Source organism: Chiloscyllium punctatum, chromosome 10, assembly GCF_047496795.1.
Source record: "Chiloscyllium punctatum isolate Juve2018m chromosome 10, sChiPun1.3, whole genome shotgun sequence".
Taxonomy (NCBI): domain Eukaryota; kingdom Metazoa; phylum Chordata; class Chondrichthyes; order Orectolobiformes; family Hemiscylliidae; genus Chiloscyllium; species Chiloscyllium punctatum.
The window spans coordinates 58,886,459-58,902,317 of NC_092748.1; the positions used below are offsets into that span (position 1 = coordinate 58,886,459).

The 15,859-nt window shown below is 39.1% G+C and overlaps 2 protein-coding genes across 3 annotated transcripts in view; one reads left to right on the top strand and one right to left on the bottom strand.

Moving 5' to 3' along the window:
* Positions 1 to 15,859, bottom strand: part of cfap210 (cilia and flagella associated protein 210) — a 193,092-nt gene that overhangs the window by 85,218 nt on the left and 92,015 nt on the right. The gene's annotated exons all lie outside the window — the stretch shown is intronic.
* phgdh (phosphoglycerate dehydrogenase) overlaps positions 1 to 15,859 on the top strand; it is a 61,611-nt gene that overhangs the window by 3,913 nt on the left and 41,839 nt on the right. The window contains exons 3-7 of the mRNA XM_072579271.1: positions 454 to 605; positions 1,405 to 1,470; positions 5,296 to 5,350; positions 8,891 to 8,989; positions 14,488 to 14,620. Of these exons, the coding sequence (XP_072435372.1) occupies positions 454 to 605; positions 1,405 to 1,470; positions 5,296 to 5,350; positions 8,891 to 8,989; positions 14,488 to 14,620 (505 nt within the window). The remainder of the gene's footprint in view (positions 1 to 453; positions 606 to 1,404; positions 1,471 to 5,295; positions 5,351 to 8,890; positions 8,990 to 14,487; positions 14,621 to 15,859) is intronic.

Here is a 15,859-nt window from a genome sequence, read left to right on the forward strand (position 1 = left end):
TCCAAAGATATGATGCAGGTTAGGTGGATTAGCTGTAGTAAATGTGGGGTTACAGGGAAAATGAGTCTGGATGGGATGTTGTCTGGAGGATCAGTGCCAACTTTATAGGCTGTGCTGTTTGGGATTCTGATTCTTTGTCTGGTGTGGCTGTGATTTGAATGTGTCTGTGAGTTTCCTCTGGGAGCTCTATCTCCTCCACAGTCCAAAGATATGCAGGCTAGATGGATTGACCAAGCTAAATTACCCACCATGAGCAGGGATGTGCCGGGTAGGTGAATTAGCTATGGGAAATGTGGGTTGACTGGGTTGGGGTGAGATGTTGTTTGGATGGACGTGTGTGATAATTGTTATAGAAATGTGTGATAATTATGCTTTACAATTTTTTTTGTTGTGTAAACTTGCAGGACAAAGGCAAATTCAAATAAGAGTTCTAATGAATTTCTATTGTCATAGGATTATGATGGACTTATTATCCGTTCTGGAACAAAAGTTACTGCTGATGTTATAAATGCTGCAAAGAACCTGAAGATAATTGGCAGAGCTGGAACTGGAGTAGATAATGTGGATGTGGAAACATCAACAAGGAATGGAATCATTGTGATGAAGTAGGAATAATGAGAGCAAGTCTAAAATTTTAAATGTACTGAGAAAGTGACATTTGCATAACATTGGTCTAAAAGATAACTAGCTTTGCTATATGTATACAAAATTCATTTGTTTATAGTATGTACTCCCAATGTCTTTATTTCAACTAAAAAGAACATTAAGAATCACTTGTATATTTTACTACTTTCCACATCGCCATTGGCTACATTGTCTTTTTGCAGAATTGTCATACATTTTCACACTCAGGAACTTATACAAGCATAATACATGTCAGTTTTGCTTTGTAACGTAGGCGGTTTTTTGTTTTGAAAATGTGTTAGAATATATTAATGGAAGTTTGAGGGGAAATTTTGGAGCTCCATTTGTAAGTCTTATGAATATTGTAAATCACTGCAACTTACTAAATGCATGTCTGTCTTCTTACACAAATCTATCTTTACACTTAGAAAGTGTTTTTGTTTCAGCTTAGCTGTCATTTCTGGACCAGGTGTCTCAAAATGCATCTTACTTTTTCAGGTTCAACTAATCAAATTCAAGAAATGACTTTGTCATAGAATTTGGTTTTTGTAGTATTTGAAACTGAAGCAAATACAAGTTGTTGAAGATTATTTGGAACAAATCACAATGCAGAGCAATATTACTCAATTCTAAAATAAAGTAAATGAAGTAGAAATAGATAAATGCACCTTTTTAAATTTATAATCTTTGAACCAGTTAGTCATTGCTTTTCCTAGACCGAAGTCTGCTTTTGCAATCTTTAAAAGATTAGCAACTGAATTTATTTCTTTTTCTTCAAAGCACGCCAAATGGAAACACTATTAGTGCAGCAGAATTGACTTGTGCAATGATCATGTGCCTGGCCAGGTAAGGTTTGTGGACAGTTGTATATTCTTCTAATTAAATTATTGATTGTAGGTATTGCTAAGTTACAAAAAAAAATCCTCATTTACAGGTACATCTAAAACCAAAGATTACAAATTTTTTTTATATAACATGTATGGCTTAATGTTAGTATATTTTTAATACATTTGGAATGGTAATTGTAGCAAAGTCATTAGTGATTAAATCAAAGACAGCAGCTTCTATCACAGGAACAAAGGAATTTGCAGTTGTTTGGCAAGTTGACTCTTGTGTTGTAATGGAGAAAACAGTGGGGACCCATAGGCTACCCATTTTTGTGAGTAATCCATAAAAGCACAAGGCTTGAGTATATTTCTTTTTGTTTGCAGAGCATAGCTCCCTGAGTTTTTGAGTCTTTGCTTCTAGTAAATATTATTGAGCCAATTATCAGTTTGAGTAATTATTTGAAATTGGTTTAGTGTAGCTATTAGCACACCCAGAATTGTTCAAGTGCTGCCCAATCACCAAATCATGTATAAAAATGATTATTTTCTTGTAAATTTTAGTATGGGCACATAATAGGCACATGTTGCTTGTTTCAGTCAGCCAATCAATGGGACATTAAAACTTGGTATCAGTGAACTGCTTGGAAGCTTGGGAATCTATAGTTCTCTGGCTGAGGCATTGCCATGGAGAGTGCAACAATCAGTTAATTTCCCAACCGAACACTCCTTAATTTCTCCTGTGGTATAAATTGTTGCGGTTTGAAATTCTTTCAGTTATCTTGATGAATGCAAGATGTGAAGCTTCAACAAATTCTGTCTGGTGATGAAAGGTTTATCTCTGATCTCAATATCTTAATGTGACATTGTATTGAAATAAAAACTTAGTATATTTACTCGGGTGTACAAATCTCACTTTGTTTTGATCTCTAATGCCTATTAGGTTTAGTGTTTTGTTTTTGCAAGATAACTGACAAGTTTGACAATCTGTCCACGTAATTGCAACCCCCCTCTGCAAGCGCTAATTCCACAAGAATTTAAAAATCACGTCTAATGGAACTGCTGTCATTTTGTCTAGATTTAGTTCAGATTATTGATTTTCTGGAGTTCCACATGCTTTTAATAGATTACTTGGATTTGACCAAGATTTATAAAGACTGTGTTTCTGTTGGTAATGTTTAGAATAGGATATGATTATGGTCACTGTCATTTTTCTGCCCTATCCTCTGAACGGTTCAACTTCTCTCTTGTAGTTGGGGAGAGGAATAGATGACAATAAGACCTAATTGTTCAACAGTAACAGTTGAGTTCTCAGTTTGTCAAGTATTATTCCACAGATGTGTTAGCAATACTTGGTGCAATAATTGATGTGCTACAAGAGAGTATTGTTCTCTTTGACAGTAATGAGAATTGTTCCAAGAAGAACTGCTAGAATCTGATACATACGAATTGGTGATCATCCACACATACTCAGGTTAAAATTAACTTGTAGTTTGTATTTTAGCATCAATTTTCAACAGGCTAACTTATTGGCCTCCAGTCTGTTTTGTGACTTAGTGAGATTAGAACTCATCTGTATACTAGCTCAATTTAGCCACCCTGATTCTACACTCAATGTTCTTGGCAAATTAGTTTCCTTGTAATGTCAGTTATATACTCTTCCCCCTTGTGAAGATTGAGACACTGTAATTGTTCAAGTTTGGCGTTTCTTTATTTTTGTTTTGCAAGATTGCTTTTATCAGTTTTTGAGGTCTGTGTTACATTTGATTGTCCTCTTCCTTTAAGTTATATTCCCTTTTAAGTTTCACTGTCCAGTTACTTTTGAATTTAGCTTACTTTGTCTTCCTTTGTTCCTAATATAGACACTGGGAACTGACAAAAATATAACTTTTCACACTTTTTTTTTGTTTGCTGTTTAGTTTTATCTCTTGCTAGTCATACCAAGCATGATTGACATTTGAGTAAGTGAATGTCCTACCCTGAATGGATTTTTAATGGACCTGTATTAAGCTAAACTCTTTTGAACACCTGCCACTGCTGTGCTGTAATTGGCAGTGTCTTGTCCTATTAAATGTTAATCTTGCCAAAATCTGGAAACTTGGGAGCCACACCATACTTCTCCTTTTCATACCCAATAATGAATCGGAATATATTATAATTGTTACATTTTTCCACACTGTTAGATTATTAACAAAATTTGACTTATTAAACCTAGCTCACTACTCTGTTCTGGAACACACTGGTTTAGAAAACTCTTGAATGCACTTAAATTTACTGATGAGCTGCCTAATTGATACAAAATATTAAGGCCTCCCAGTTCATTTTTGTGGAAATGTCTTTGACTGTAAGCTTCTATCACTTGGCAGCGCAGGCTTGGAAGGCCAAAGAGCCTGTTCCTCTGCTGTATTGTTCTTTGTTCCTTTTTTTTTCCTATGTGAGAGGGTAATTATTTTGTGTTCAAGCTCTAGAATAAGTTGCCAGTATGTGTTGAATATGGATTTACTGCATTATTCCAAAGAAAACAGCACGGAAACAGACCATTCGGTCCAACCAGTCCATGCCAACCATAATCCCAAACTAAACAAACTTCACCTGCCTGTTCTTGGCCCAGATCCATCCAGACATTTCTCATTCATGTATTTATTTAATTATCTTTTAAACACTAACTTTATCTGCATCCACCACTTCACTCCATGCATGAACGACACTACTTTTAAAAAAAAAAGTAAAATGTTGCCCCTAGTGGTATTGAAAATTTTTCTCCTCTCTCCTTAAATATATAGCCCTTGATCGTGAAGTCCCCCACCCTAAGGAAGAGACACTTGCTCTTCAGTTTATGCCCCTCTTATTATTTTATAAATGTCTATAACCCTCAGTGCTCTGGGGGGAAAAAGGTCCCAGCCTCTCCATCACTCCTCCATTCTTGGCAACATCCTGATAAATCCTTTCTGACCCCACTCCAATTTAATAATAATATCCCTATAACAGGGAGACCAGAACTGGACATAGTATTGCAGAATAGCCTCCATGTTCTGTACAACCTGTAACATCCCATCATGGACTGGTAGGATTGTAAGGTATATTTCTCTGCTGTTTGACTCTGAATTTATGCAACTGGTATGGAGAACACTCCACTTTTTGAGGGGGAGATATAATCATAAATTCTAGAAGTTACATTTGTTGACAGTGGTAGTGGTACCAGTCACCATGATCTCTTCGGACTTGTTTGGTTGCTTGGGATGCTGAGAGAGAAATTACCTAGAATTTTTCTGTAAATTAAGGATTTTCCATCCTTTGACTTTCTCAGGAGATTCCACAGCAACGTGCATGCAGGCTTTGTAGATGAATCGATTGATGTCTGTCACTTTTGTACAGCATGCTTTGGGTGGCATAGTGGCTCAGTGGTTAGCACTGCTGCCTCACAGCACCAGGGATCTGGGTTTGATTCCAGCCTCTGGCAACTCTGTGTGGAGTTTGCACATTCTCCCCATGTCTGTGTGGGTTTCCTCTCTCTCAATTCAAAGATGTGCAGGTCAGGTGAATTGGTTATACAAAATTGCCCATAGTGCTAGGTGCATTAGTCGGAAGGAAATGGATCTGTGCAGGTTACTGTTCAGAGGGTTGGTGTGGACCTGTTAGGCTGAAGGGCTTGTTTCCACACTGTAGAGAATCTAATCTAATTTGTCTTGTTTATAACCCTGTTTTCAGCAGTAGTATCCTTGTATTCTGATCTAATTCTACTATAATATCTTGATTTTAATGCTTACCACAGTTGGATTTCAGTAAAAGTGCTGTATTCTATTTTCAGCTATGGTGAAATGAATTACTATTTACTTTATTATTGTAGGCAAATTCCACAGGGAGTTGCTTCCATGAGAGCTGGAAACTGGGAGAGAAAGAAGGTGAGTGTGTTATGGCTGATTCAGAAACAGACAAGGAAATCAAGTAAACGTTTGTCAAATGTAAAGCAAAAACAACACTAAAATATTCCTGGGTGCTTCACAGGTGCATTACAAAATAAGATTTGTCACCATATCTCAACAATTTTAGATCAAATGATCATAAATCATAGTCAAAGACATTGGTTCTTTTTTTTTCCTGTGTGAAAGTAATTATGGAGTGTCTTAAAGTATAAAAGACAGCTAGAAGCCAGGGGCATTTAAGGAGGGAATTCTAGAACTGTGTGCGTATGAAACAACTGAGAATGTGGGCACCAATAGCAGAACCATCCAGGATGTTTAAGATGTCAGAATTGGGGGAGCACAGCCATCTTGGAGATTCTAGGGCTGGAGAAGATAAGTATGAGACAATGGAGCAACTTGAAAGCAAAGATGAGAGATTATAACTCACTCGTTTCACCAGAAGGTAACTGAATACAGGCATGATAGATGAATTTAATTTGTCCTGAACAACAGGTCCCGACCAAACAAGTCCCAAGAGATCATGGTGACTGGTACCACTACCACTAGATGCAAGTGACAATGAATTACTATTCCATTCTATTCAGTTTTTTCCTCTTAGAAGAAATTCTTTGCTGGAATAGAAAATTTGCATTGATTACAAAAAGTCCTAAAGGTGGTTATGGTTCAGTTTCCCCCTCCCCCACCTTTTTATAGGAGAGACAATGGTAAGTGGTATTTAGTAATACAGAACCTTGGCTATTGTGCTGGAGTCATGGGTTCAAATCCCACCATGGTAGACACTGAAATTTGAGTCTGTAAAGTTTGGAATTAAACACTAGCCTAATGGTGATTAACCACTGTTTGTTTAGTTTAGTGAAGTATATGTTATATTTTTTTTAATGTACTTTTTAGGGAAGTAAATCTGTCGTCCTAGTCTGGACTGCATGTGACTATAGACTTGTAGCAATATGGTTGACTCTTAGCTGTGAGCGTATTGATTACTCAATTGTATCAAAGCCTGAAGAAAGTAGGACAGATTCCCAGCAACACCCTAGGCACTAGCAACAGTGATAAAGCAGCTTGTCTCCTACCCAGCATCTGGAAGCTTGTACCACAACCTAGTGTAGTCATTCCTGATGTGTCTATTCCTGATGAAGGGCTTTTGCCAGAAACGTCTTTTTTTTTTTCCTGCTTCTCAGATGCTGCCTGACCTGCTGTGCTTTTCTAGCACAACTCTAATCTAGACTCTAGTGTAGTCATTGTCATACCTTACAATGTCCCAGAAATCACCATCACCATCCCGGAGTATGACCTACTGACAGAGAATAGACCATCAGAGGTGATGGCATGGTGATATATGGTTGGAAGAGATTTGCCCTGAAAGTTCTCCGGATTCCATGAAATCTCTTGGGCAAGTAAACTTGCTGTGGATTACCACTTATGCCACCTTTAGCTGATAATTTTCTCTTATATGTTGAATACCACTTGGGAGAGGCATTGGGGTTGGCAGGAACATATGTACTCTGGTGCAAACTCTGTTCCATCACCAACAATGACTTTATAGTGATGACTACTGGCAATGCTGGCCAAGTCTTTAAAGGTCAACAGCTGCTAGGTCTGTAGCAGGGAGTGAGAACACCAATGAGAACAGAAACTTAACCTTCCCTTATTCTCATCTTTCTGTAGATCTATCTGTTCACAATAGCATCAGTGGAAGTGACCACTGCTCAATGAATTTGGAGACGTAGCTCTCCATTGTGTTGTGACATGACCATCATGCTAAATGGAAAAGATCTGGCAAGTCCGTTGAGCATCAGCAGGACAATATGGGCATTCAACATCCACAGAATTGTATTTCACCACAAGTTGTAACTTCATGACCTATCCTATTCCTCCATTACTATCAAGTTGGGAGATCAACATTAATTCAATAAAGAGTGCAGAAAGGTCTGCTAGAAGCAGCACCCAGCATAGATAAAAAGGAGTTGTTCTGAAGTGATGGGGAAAATAACAGCCCAGATAGGGATTATTAAATCCAAGTTGGTTATCTTTCACAAGAGCATTAGTTCCTCAGCCCATAAATCCCTTTTCAAGAGGGTTGAAACTTGCAGAATACTGGAGGTTTGGGGAGAAGATCTTTCCATCAGTAGGAGAAACTAGGACACAAGGGTACAGTCTGAATGAAAGCACGACCTCTTAGAAGTGAGATATGGAGGAACTTCAGCCAGAGGCTGGTTAATCTGTGGAACTCATTGCTGCAGAGGGCTGTGGAGGTGAAATCATTCTGTATATTTATAAGAGATTCTTAACTGGTAAGGGGATCATTTGAAGAGAAAGCAAGAGAATGGAATTGAGAAGTCTCAGCCATGATCGAATGGCAGAGCAGAATCAAAAAGCCTAATGGCCTAATTCTGCTCTTTTATGGTTAGCCTTGAGTCTTCATGGATTAATGATTAATTTGAGGTACTGTTTGAGTAAACTGGGAGAAAAATCATATGGGGGTTGAAAATAACTTTTCATGTTCTGTGAGCACTTGTCTATTAGTTGTAAAACTATTGGCAATGTGAAAATAGTTTGTAATTGGCAGTTATAGAATCACATAGTGCTGAAACAGACCCTGCAGCCCAACTCCTCCATGCAAACAGGTTTCCTAAACTGAACTAGTCCCATTTGCCTGTGTTTGGTCCATAACCCCCTCAACCTTTTCAATCCATGTACCTGACTAAACATCTCTTTAAATGTGGTAATTGTGCTTGCCCGTGACCATTTCCTCTGGCAGTTTGTTCCATATGCGGATCACCTGTATGAAAAATTGCTACTCTGGTCCCTTTTGAATCTTTCTCCTCATCTTAAAACTGTTTTGGACTCCCTAACCTGGGGAAAAGACGTTGGTTACTCATTTTATCTCACCTGTCATATTGTATCGACCTTTTGAAGGTCAAAGATAATCAAATTCCCACTGCCTGATATGGAAAGGTAATTCACTGCAGGAATGGACATACTGGGCACCCCATGGTTGGGGTGTAGTGGTGGGGCAGTTAGAAATCAGGGTTCAGGTGAAGTTACCAAGAATGCATCCAGTCAGAGTTGCCATCCTTTTTATTATCTGCATTGAGTGAAGGCTTATATAGTGAAAAGATGAGTGGTTTACAAGCTCATTTTGATTTTGTGTAATATGGGCTGGAAAGTTCTAAGTCTGTAGTACTCAACCTTGTATATTACACATTGCAACAGTGGTTTGAGGTGGAGGTTAGAATAAAATCAGACATTTCAGTAGCCTTGCTGAAATGTGTGCATGTTGTTGAAGTCTGTTTAAAAAAAAATGGGTCAGCTGTGACGTCCCATGCATTCCACAATCTAATAGCACGCTGTGACTCTAGAGATTCCCATGAATGGCTGCTGCGAAGTATCTGTATATGAATCATTTACTTGGGAAGAAATAATAGAATGTGTGAGAAATAAAAACAGGAATTGTATTTGAGATTTCTGTTGTTTTAAAGTTTGCAACTCAATTGCATTCACTTGGTATTGTGTTTACAGTTCATGGGCATGGAGTTGTTTGGGAAAGTCCTTGGAATTGTTGGACTTGGAAGAATTGGCAAAGAAGTAGCAATCAGAATGCAATCATTTGGAATGAAGGTAATGCCACTGTATGAGAAGGCACAAGTTTAAGTAGTTATATTCATAAACAGATAAAAAACATAATGAAAACATGCAAAAATATTTGCTATGAAATTATTTGGTTTCTTATGCCTCAAGATACATGGTGGTCAAAGGTTTTGTGATGGAAATTTACATAGTCAAATTGTAATAAGAACATAAGAACAAGGAGCAGAAATAGGCCATCTGGCCCTTTGAGCCTGCTCTGCCATTTAATAAGATCTTTCTGTGCCTCAGCTGCACTTATCTGCCTCTCTCCATAACCCTTAATTTTTTTTGAACAATAGAGGAATTATCTATCAAAGCTTTAAAAACATTCATTGGGGAAGCCTTACCAACTTCACGAGGCAGGGACTTCCATGGATTCACAACCCTTTGGGTGAAGAAGTTCCTCAATTCAGTCCTAAATCTGCCCTTGCTAATTTTGAGGATATGCCCTCTTGTTCTGTTTCATCCGCCAGTGGAAACCTCCTCCCTGCTGCTATATTATCTGTTCCTTTCATAATTTTGTTTCTATATGAATCCCCCTCATTCTTCTAAATTCCAATGAATATGATCCCAGTCTACTCAGTCTGTCCTCCTAGGCCAACCTTCTCAACTCTGGAATCAACTGAGGGAATCTCCTCTGCACCTCCTCCAGTGCCAGTACATCATTTCTCAAATAAGGAGACCAAAACTACATGCAGTACTCCAGGTGTGGCCTCACCAGCACTCTATACAGCTGTAATATAATTTGCTTTCTTTTAAACTCCATAGCAATGAAGAACAAAATTCCAATTGCCTTAATTACCTGTTGCACTTGCAGACCAAACTTCTGCGATTCATGCACAAGGACACTTGGGTTCCTCTGCATAGCAGCATGCTGAAATTTTTTTACCATTCAAATAATCCTTTTTATTGTTATTTGTACCAAATTGGACGACTTCACATTTATCAACATTGTACTCCATCTGCCAGACCTTTGCCCAACCACTTAAATTATCATATCCCTCTGCACACGTTGCTGTATTACTCATCTTAGTGTCCTCTGCAAACTTTGCCATATTACACATGGTCCCTAATTCCACATCATCTCTGTAAATTGTAAACAGTTGTGGTACCAACACTGATTCCTGAGGCAAACCACAAGTCACTCATTGTCAACCAGAAAAACACTCATTTATCTCACTCTTTGCTTCCTGTTAGTTAACCAGTCCTCTATCTGTGCTAATACATTACTTGTAATAGCTTGCATCTTTATCTTCTGCAGCACCCTTTCTTTGTGGCACCTTGTCAAAGGCCTTTTCAAATCTCGATATATCACTTCTACTGACTCTCCATTGTCCACTGCAACCATAATGTCCTCACAGTATTCCAGTAAGTTAGTTAAACATAACCTTCTTTTCATGAACTCATGATGTATCTGTCCAATGGGACAATTTCCAATGATCTAATTGATCGTTTTACATGCTTACACCTTCTTATGAAATAAGAATATTAAACATTAAGCTGTTTTTTAAAATGAGCAGTTTAATGTCATAAGAGAATATCAAATATTGCTATCCATTAGACTGATTTCTAGTAAGCCATTGCAATTCAATTTTAATTCCTAATTTGAAAATGAAAATATTCCCTTTCAGTCATGCTGTAGTGAGGTGTAGCCTCACTAGATTAATCTAACAAAAAAAATCAATGTCCTGATCATGTGAAAATTGAACAATCTGATTTGTTTGTACTGATAAGAGCTATTAATGGGCAATTTAGCATAGGCAATTTAGCATGGCTAATTCACCTGGCCTGCACATCTTTGGACTGTGGGAGGAAACCCACGCAGACACTGGTTGAGTGTGCAAACTCAACACACAGTTGCCCGAAGTTGGAATCTGGGAGTAAGCAAGGCAAAATTCTAAGAGATTGATAGAATGGGGGAGGCAGTTAAACATGCACTTTATATAGTGAACTTCATAATCGCAGGACACCTCAAGATGTTTTTACAGCTGGTGATGTACTTTTGAAATGCAATCACTGATGCCCTGCAGAAAATACCAAGCCATTTTATACACACACAAAGGTTCCACAAACAGCAATCTGATATAACAAACTAAATTAACCGCTTTAATGATGCAGCAGTGCTAACCAATGAGCCACCATACTGCCTATTATGTATACCCTTTGCTCATTGCATTAGAATAAGCTTCTGAAATACTTGCAAGATGTCTGGAAAAAGGCATAATTTGAGGTGTGTGGCTTTTAGAATAGAGTTGAACCCTGAGCTGTAACAGAAGCATTGTCTTACCATAAGTCCTCAGATTTCCTCCAAGATGAGACCAAATTGAATTTATAAAGAGATCATTAAGTGTGTGTACAGTTTGAATAGACTAGTACCAGAACTTCTACTTGTACAAATTTTATGAATGCAGGTTTTGGAAGGTTATGCTATCATCCACAATGCAGCTGGAATTTTACTCATTCCTAAAATGCCATTGTTGGTCTTTCGTAGAATATGAACAATACTACCATTGAAACACTGATAATGGGCATTTGTAATGCTTTTAATCTGTTGTGATTAAAATATAGAATTGATATAAAATCAATTCTATTATTTTGAAGGAATATTGTTCTCAATGAAGGTTCTCCAAAAGTGATATCATGTCATTAATTTATACTGAAAATCCCTAACTTTTGCTGCTGATACAGATTCCCAGTAGTTAAACTTGCAAACAAAAGAAGTTCTAATTGTACCACCAAGTACCAACTCAATAATTCAGCATTCAGAAACTAATAAAAGACACTGAAAACTGGCGTCTATAAGGATAGTGCCTTCCACAACCTAAGGGCATTTCAAAGTGCTGGAGACTATTTCAGAGTAAAATTGGTTCCTGGTACAGAAATTAGGTGGAAAATAGAAAACATGACTAACTACTAGATGCAGTTAAATTGTTAGTGCTTTCATCTCAAGGGTCAGACCGTTGTCATTTAACTCATGCTGACATCCCAGAGCAGTACTGAGTGCTGCACTGTCAGAGGTGCTGTGGTTTGTTAAACTGAGGCTTCAAGGAAACACAAAACATTCCCTGGCATGATCTTGAAGCTGAACAGGGCAGTTTGCCCATTGTCTCACGCCAAATGCATTCCTAAACTAGCATGATTAAAACAGTTAATTTAGTTGTTATATCAGATTGCTGTTTGTGGAACCTTGGTGTGTATAAAATGGCTTGGTATTTTCTGCAGGGCATCAGTGATTGCATTTCAAAAGTACATCACCAGCTGTAAAAACATCTTGAGGTGTCCTGCGATTATGAAGTACACTATATAAACGTTTTAACTGCCTCCCCCATTCTATCAATCTCTTAGAATTTTGCCTTGCTTACTCCCAGTGTCTTAGGACACTTCGTTTTTTCCACTTTTTTTTTCCCCCACTTTCCCTTCTCTGCTTTCTCCTTGCCTTTTTCCCCTCCCGTCCTCTCTTTTTTTTTTTCCCCCCCCTCCTGTTTTCTGTGAAACATTTTTGCATTTCTACTGTAAGTAGCAGATAACCAGACTGTGCTTTCTTCATATTTTTGCATATCAGTCACATTCAGAGCTATTAGTTTGCCAAGAATTCATGCATAGGAAATTTGTGAAGCTGATTCTTCATAGTTCCAGTGTGAAGAGCTCATGATTGTCCTGTGTGTTCCCCTCTCTCTTCCCCCTCTCCACCCCTCTCTTTCTCCCCCCCCCCCCCCCCCCCCATATTGGGGCTTTAATAAGCTAAGCTCCTGCATGAAGCCAATGGCTCGTTTCTTAGAATTAGAATCCCTACAGTGTGGAAGCAGGCCCTTTGGCCAAACAAGTCCACACCAACCCTCTGAAGCGTAACCCACCCAAAATCTGTTCCCCTACCCTATATTAATCCCTGGCTACACATCCATGAACACTGGGCAATTTAGCATAGCCACTTCAGCTAACCTGCACATATTTGGATTGGGAGGAAACCAGAGTACCTGGAGAAGATGGGGAGAATGTGCAAACTCCATGATTTTGGAGATGCTGGTGTTGGACTGGGGTGTACAAAGTTTAACAATCACGTAACACCAGGTTATAGTCCAACAGGTTTAATTGGAAGCACTAGGTTCCGGAGCGATGCTCCTTCATTAGGTGGTCATGGAGTACACAATTGTAAGACACAGAATTTATAGCAAAGGTTTACAGTATGATGTAACTGAAATTATACATTGAAAAATACCTTGATTGTTTAAGTGATTGTTAGAATGACCATGATAGTTTCACTTTCATATGTAAATCAAACTTTTTAAAAAGTTACATTCTCAGGGTAAATGCAACAATTGGTGTCAGCTCCCTGTGTTTCCTGTCTCTGCCACAATGTTTAGGCGGATTCTAATCTAAAAAGTGAGTTAACAGTCTTGCATGGATTCAGTGTTTTTGAGCATAGTACAATCTAGCTCTGCAAGTACAAATTCACCCCAAAAACATTATATGTATGTGTGTGCATGTGGGGCTCTCGCTCTTGCTCTTGCTCTCGGGTGGGGGTCATGAGTGTGTGTAAAGTGTCTAAGTCTGAGAGAGGATGCATGTAAGTGTGTGTGTGTATAGTGCAATGGTGGTCACCTGTAGTGTGACATGAACCCAAGGTCCCGGTTGAGGCCCTCCCTATGGGTATGGAACTTAGCTATAAGCCTGTGCTCGGTCACTTTTCGCTGCTGCCTGTCTTGACCCCACCCCAGATAGAGAAAGACACGTCCACATGCGCATGCACAAACGTTTATGGGGTGAATGTGTACTTTGCTCAAAAACTGCATGAATCCATGTAAGACTCTGTTAACTCACTTTTTAGATTAGAATCCATCTAAACATTTTGGCACATACAGGAAACTCAGGGGGCTAACACTTTCAACATACCATTTTATCTAGCTGACACCAATTGTTACAGGTAACCTGAGAATGTAACTTTTAAAAAAGGTTTTGTGATTCACACATGAAAGAAGTGAAGCTATCATGGTCACTCTAACAGTCACTTAACAAGCAATCAAGGTATTTTTCAATGTATAATTTTGCTCTAAATTATCTTACAATTGTGTCCTCCACAGCCACCTGATGGAGTGGTGCTCCAAAAGCTAATGCTTCCAATTAAACCTGTTAAACTCGAACCTGGTGCTGTGATTTTTAACTTTGTGCAAACTTGACACGGTCACCCAAGGCTGGATCCTGGGTCCCTGTCGCTGTGAGGCAACAGTGCTAACCACTGAGCCACCATGCTGACTTTGTCAATACTTCACTCTACTTGGGTCTGACCCCCATCATTGTCCCCTCGTCTTCTGTCCTATCTTGGTCATACAGCCTTCAATGTTGTCTGCCATGCAAATACTGTATAGTGAATGGAATCATCTCTTCGTTCAGAGACATTTAGCTTCCTGATCTCTACTGAACCCACATGAATTTCAATTCTGCGATAAGTTGAAATTGAGTTAAATCAAATCATTTTATGATTATTATTTCAGACCATAGGCCATGATCCAATAATTCCTGCTGAAGTGGCAGCTACGTTTGGAGTACAATTCCTGGCTCTGGAACACCTGTGGCCACAATGTGACTTCATTACTGTCCATACCCCTTTAATACCATCTACCAAGGGTAAGTAAATGTTTGGTGTCTCAAAGTGCTGAATGTTAATTTCAAGGCATTTTTGTGTGATTGATGTTTAATGATTAATGAAAGTGGCAAATAACTTGCTTTAAATGATAAACTACTCACCTTTGTGGAGACTTAGCTTTTTGGCCACAGCAGCAGTAACACAAGCACAAGGGAGGTTTGAGTTTTTTTAATCAATTGAGTTCTGAACAATAAGTGATCTGTTTGAATTTTTCCAATCCCTTTGAACATAGAACAATACAGCACAGAACAGGCCCTTTGACCCATGATGTTTGCCGAACATTTGTCCTAGCTTAAGCACCTATCCAATTGCCGCTTAAAGGTCACCAATGATTCTGACTCTGCCACTCCCACAAGCAGCTCATTCCACGCCCCCACCACTCTCTGGGTAAAGAACCTACCCCTGACATCTTCCACCCTTCACCTTAAATTTATGTCCCCTTGTAACACTCTGTACCTGGGGGAAAAAGTCTCTGACTGTCTACTCTATATCTATTCCCCTGATCATCTTATAACCTCTATCAAGTCACCCCTCCTCCTTCGCCGTTCCAATGAGAAAAGGCCTAGCACTCTCAACCTATCCTCGAACGACCTATTCTCTATTCCAGGCAACATCCTGGTAAATCTCCTCTGTAACCTCTCCAAAGCTTCCACATCTTTCCTAAAGTGAGGCGACCAGAACTGCACACAGTACTCCAAATGTGGCCTCACCAAGGTCCTGTACAGCTACAACATCACCTCACGACTCTTGAATTTAATCCCTCTGTTAATGAACACTAATACACCATAGGCCTCCTTACAAGCTCTATCCACCTGAGTGGCAACTTTCAAAGAGCTATGAACATAGACCCCAAGATCCCTCTGCTCCTCCACCTTACTAAGAACCCTACCGTTAACCCTGTATTCCGCATTCTTATTTGTCCTTCCAAAATGGACAACCTCACATTTGACAGGGTTGAACTCCATCTGCCACTCCTCAGCCCAGCTCTGCATCATATCTAAGTCCCTTTGCAGCCGACAATAGCCCTCCTCACTATCCACAACTCCACCAATCTTCGTATCGTCTGCAAATTTACTGACCCACCCTTCGACTCCCTCTTCCAATTCATTAATAAAAATTACAAACAGCAGAGGACCCAGAACTGATCCCTGCGGAACTCCACTTGTAACTGGGCTCCAGGCTGAATATTTACCATCTACCACCACTCTCTGACTCTGACC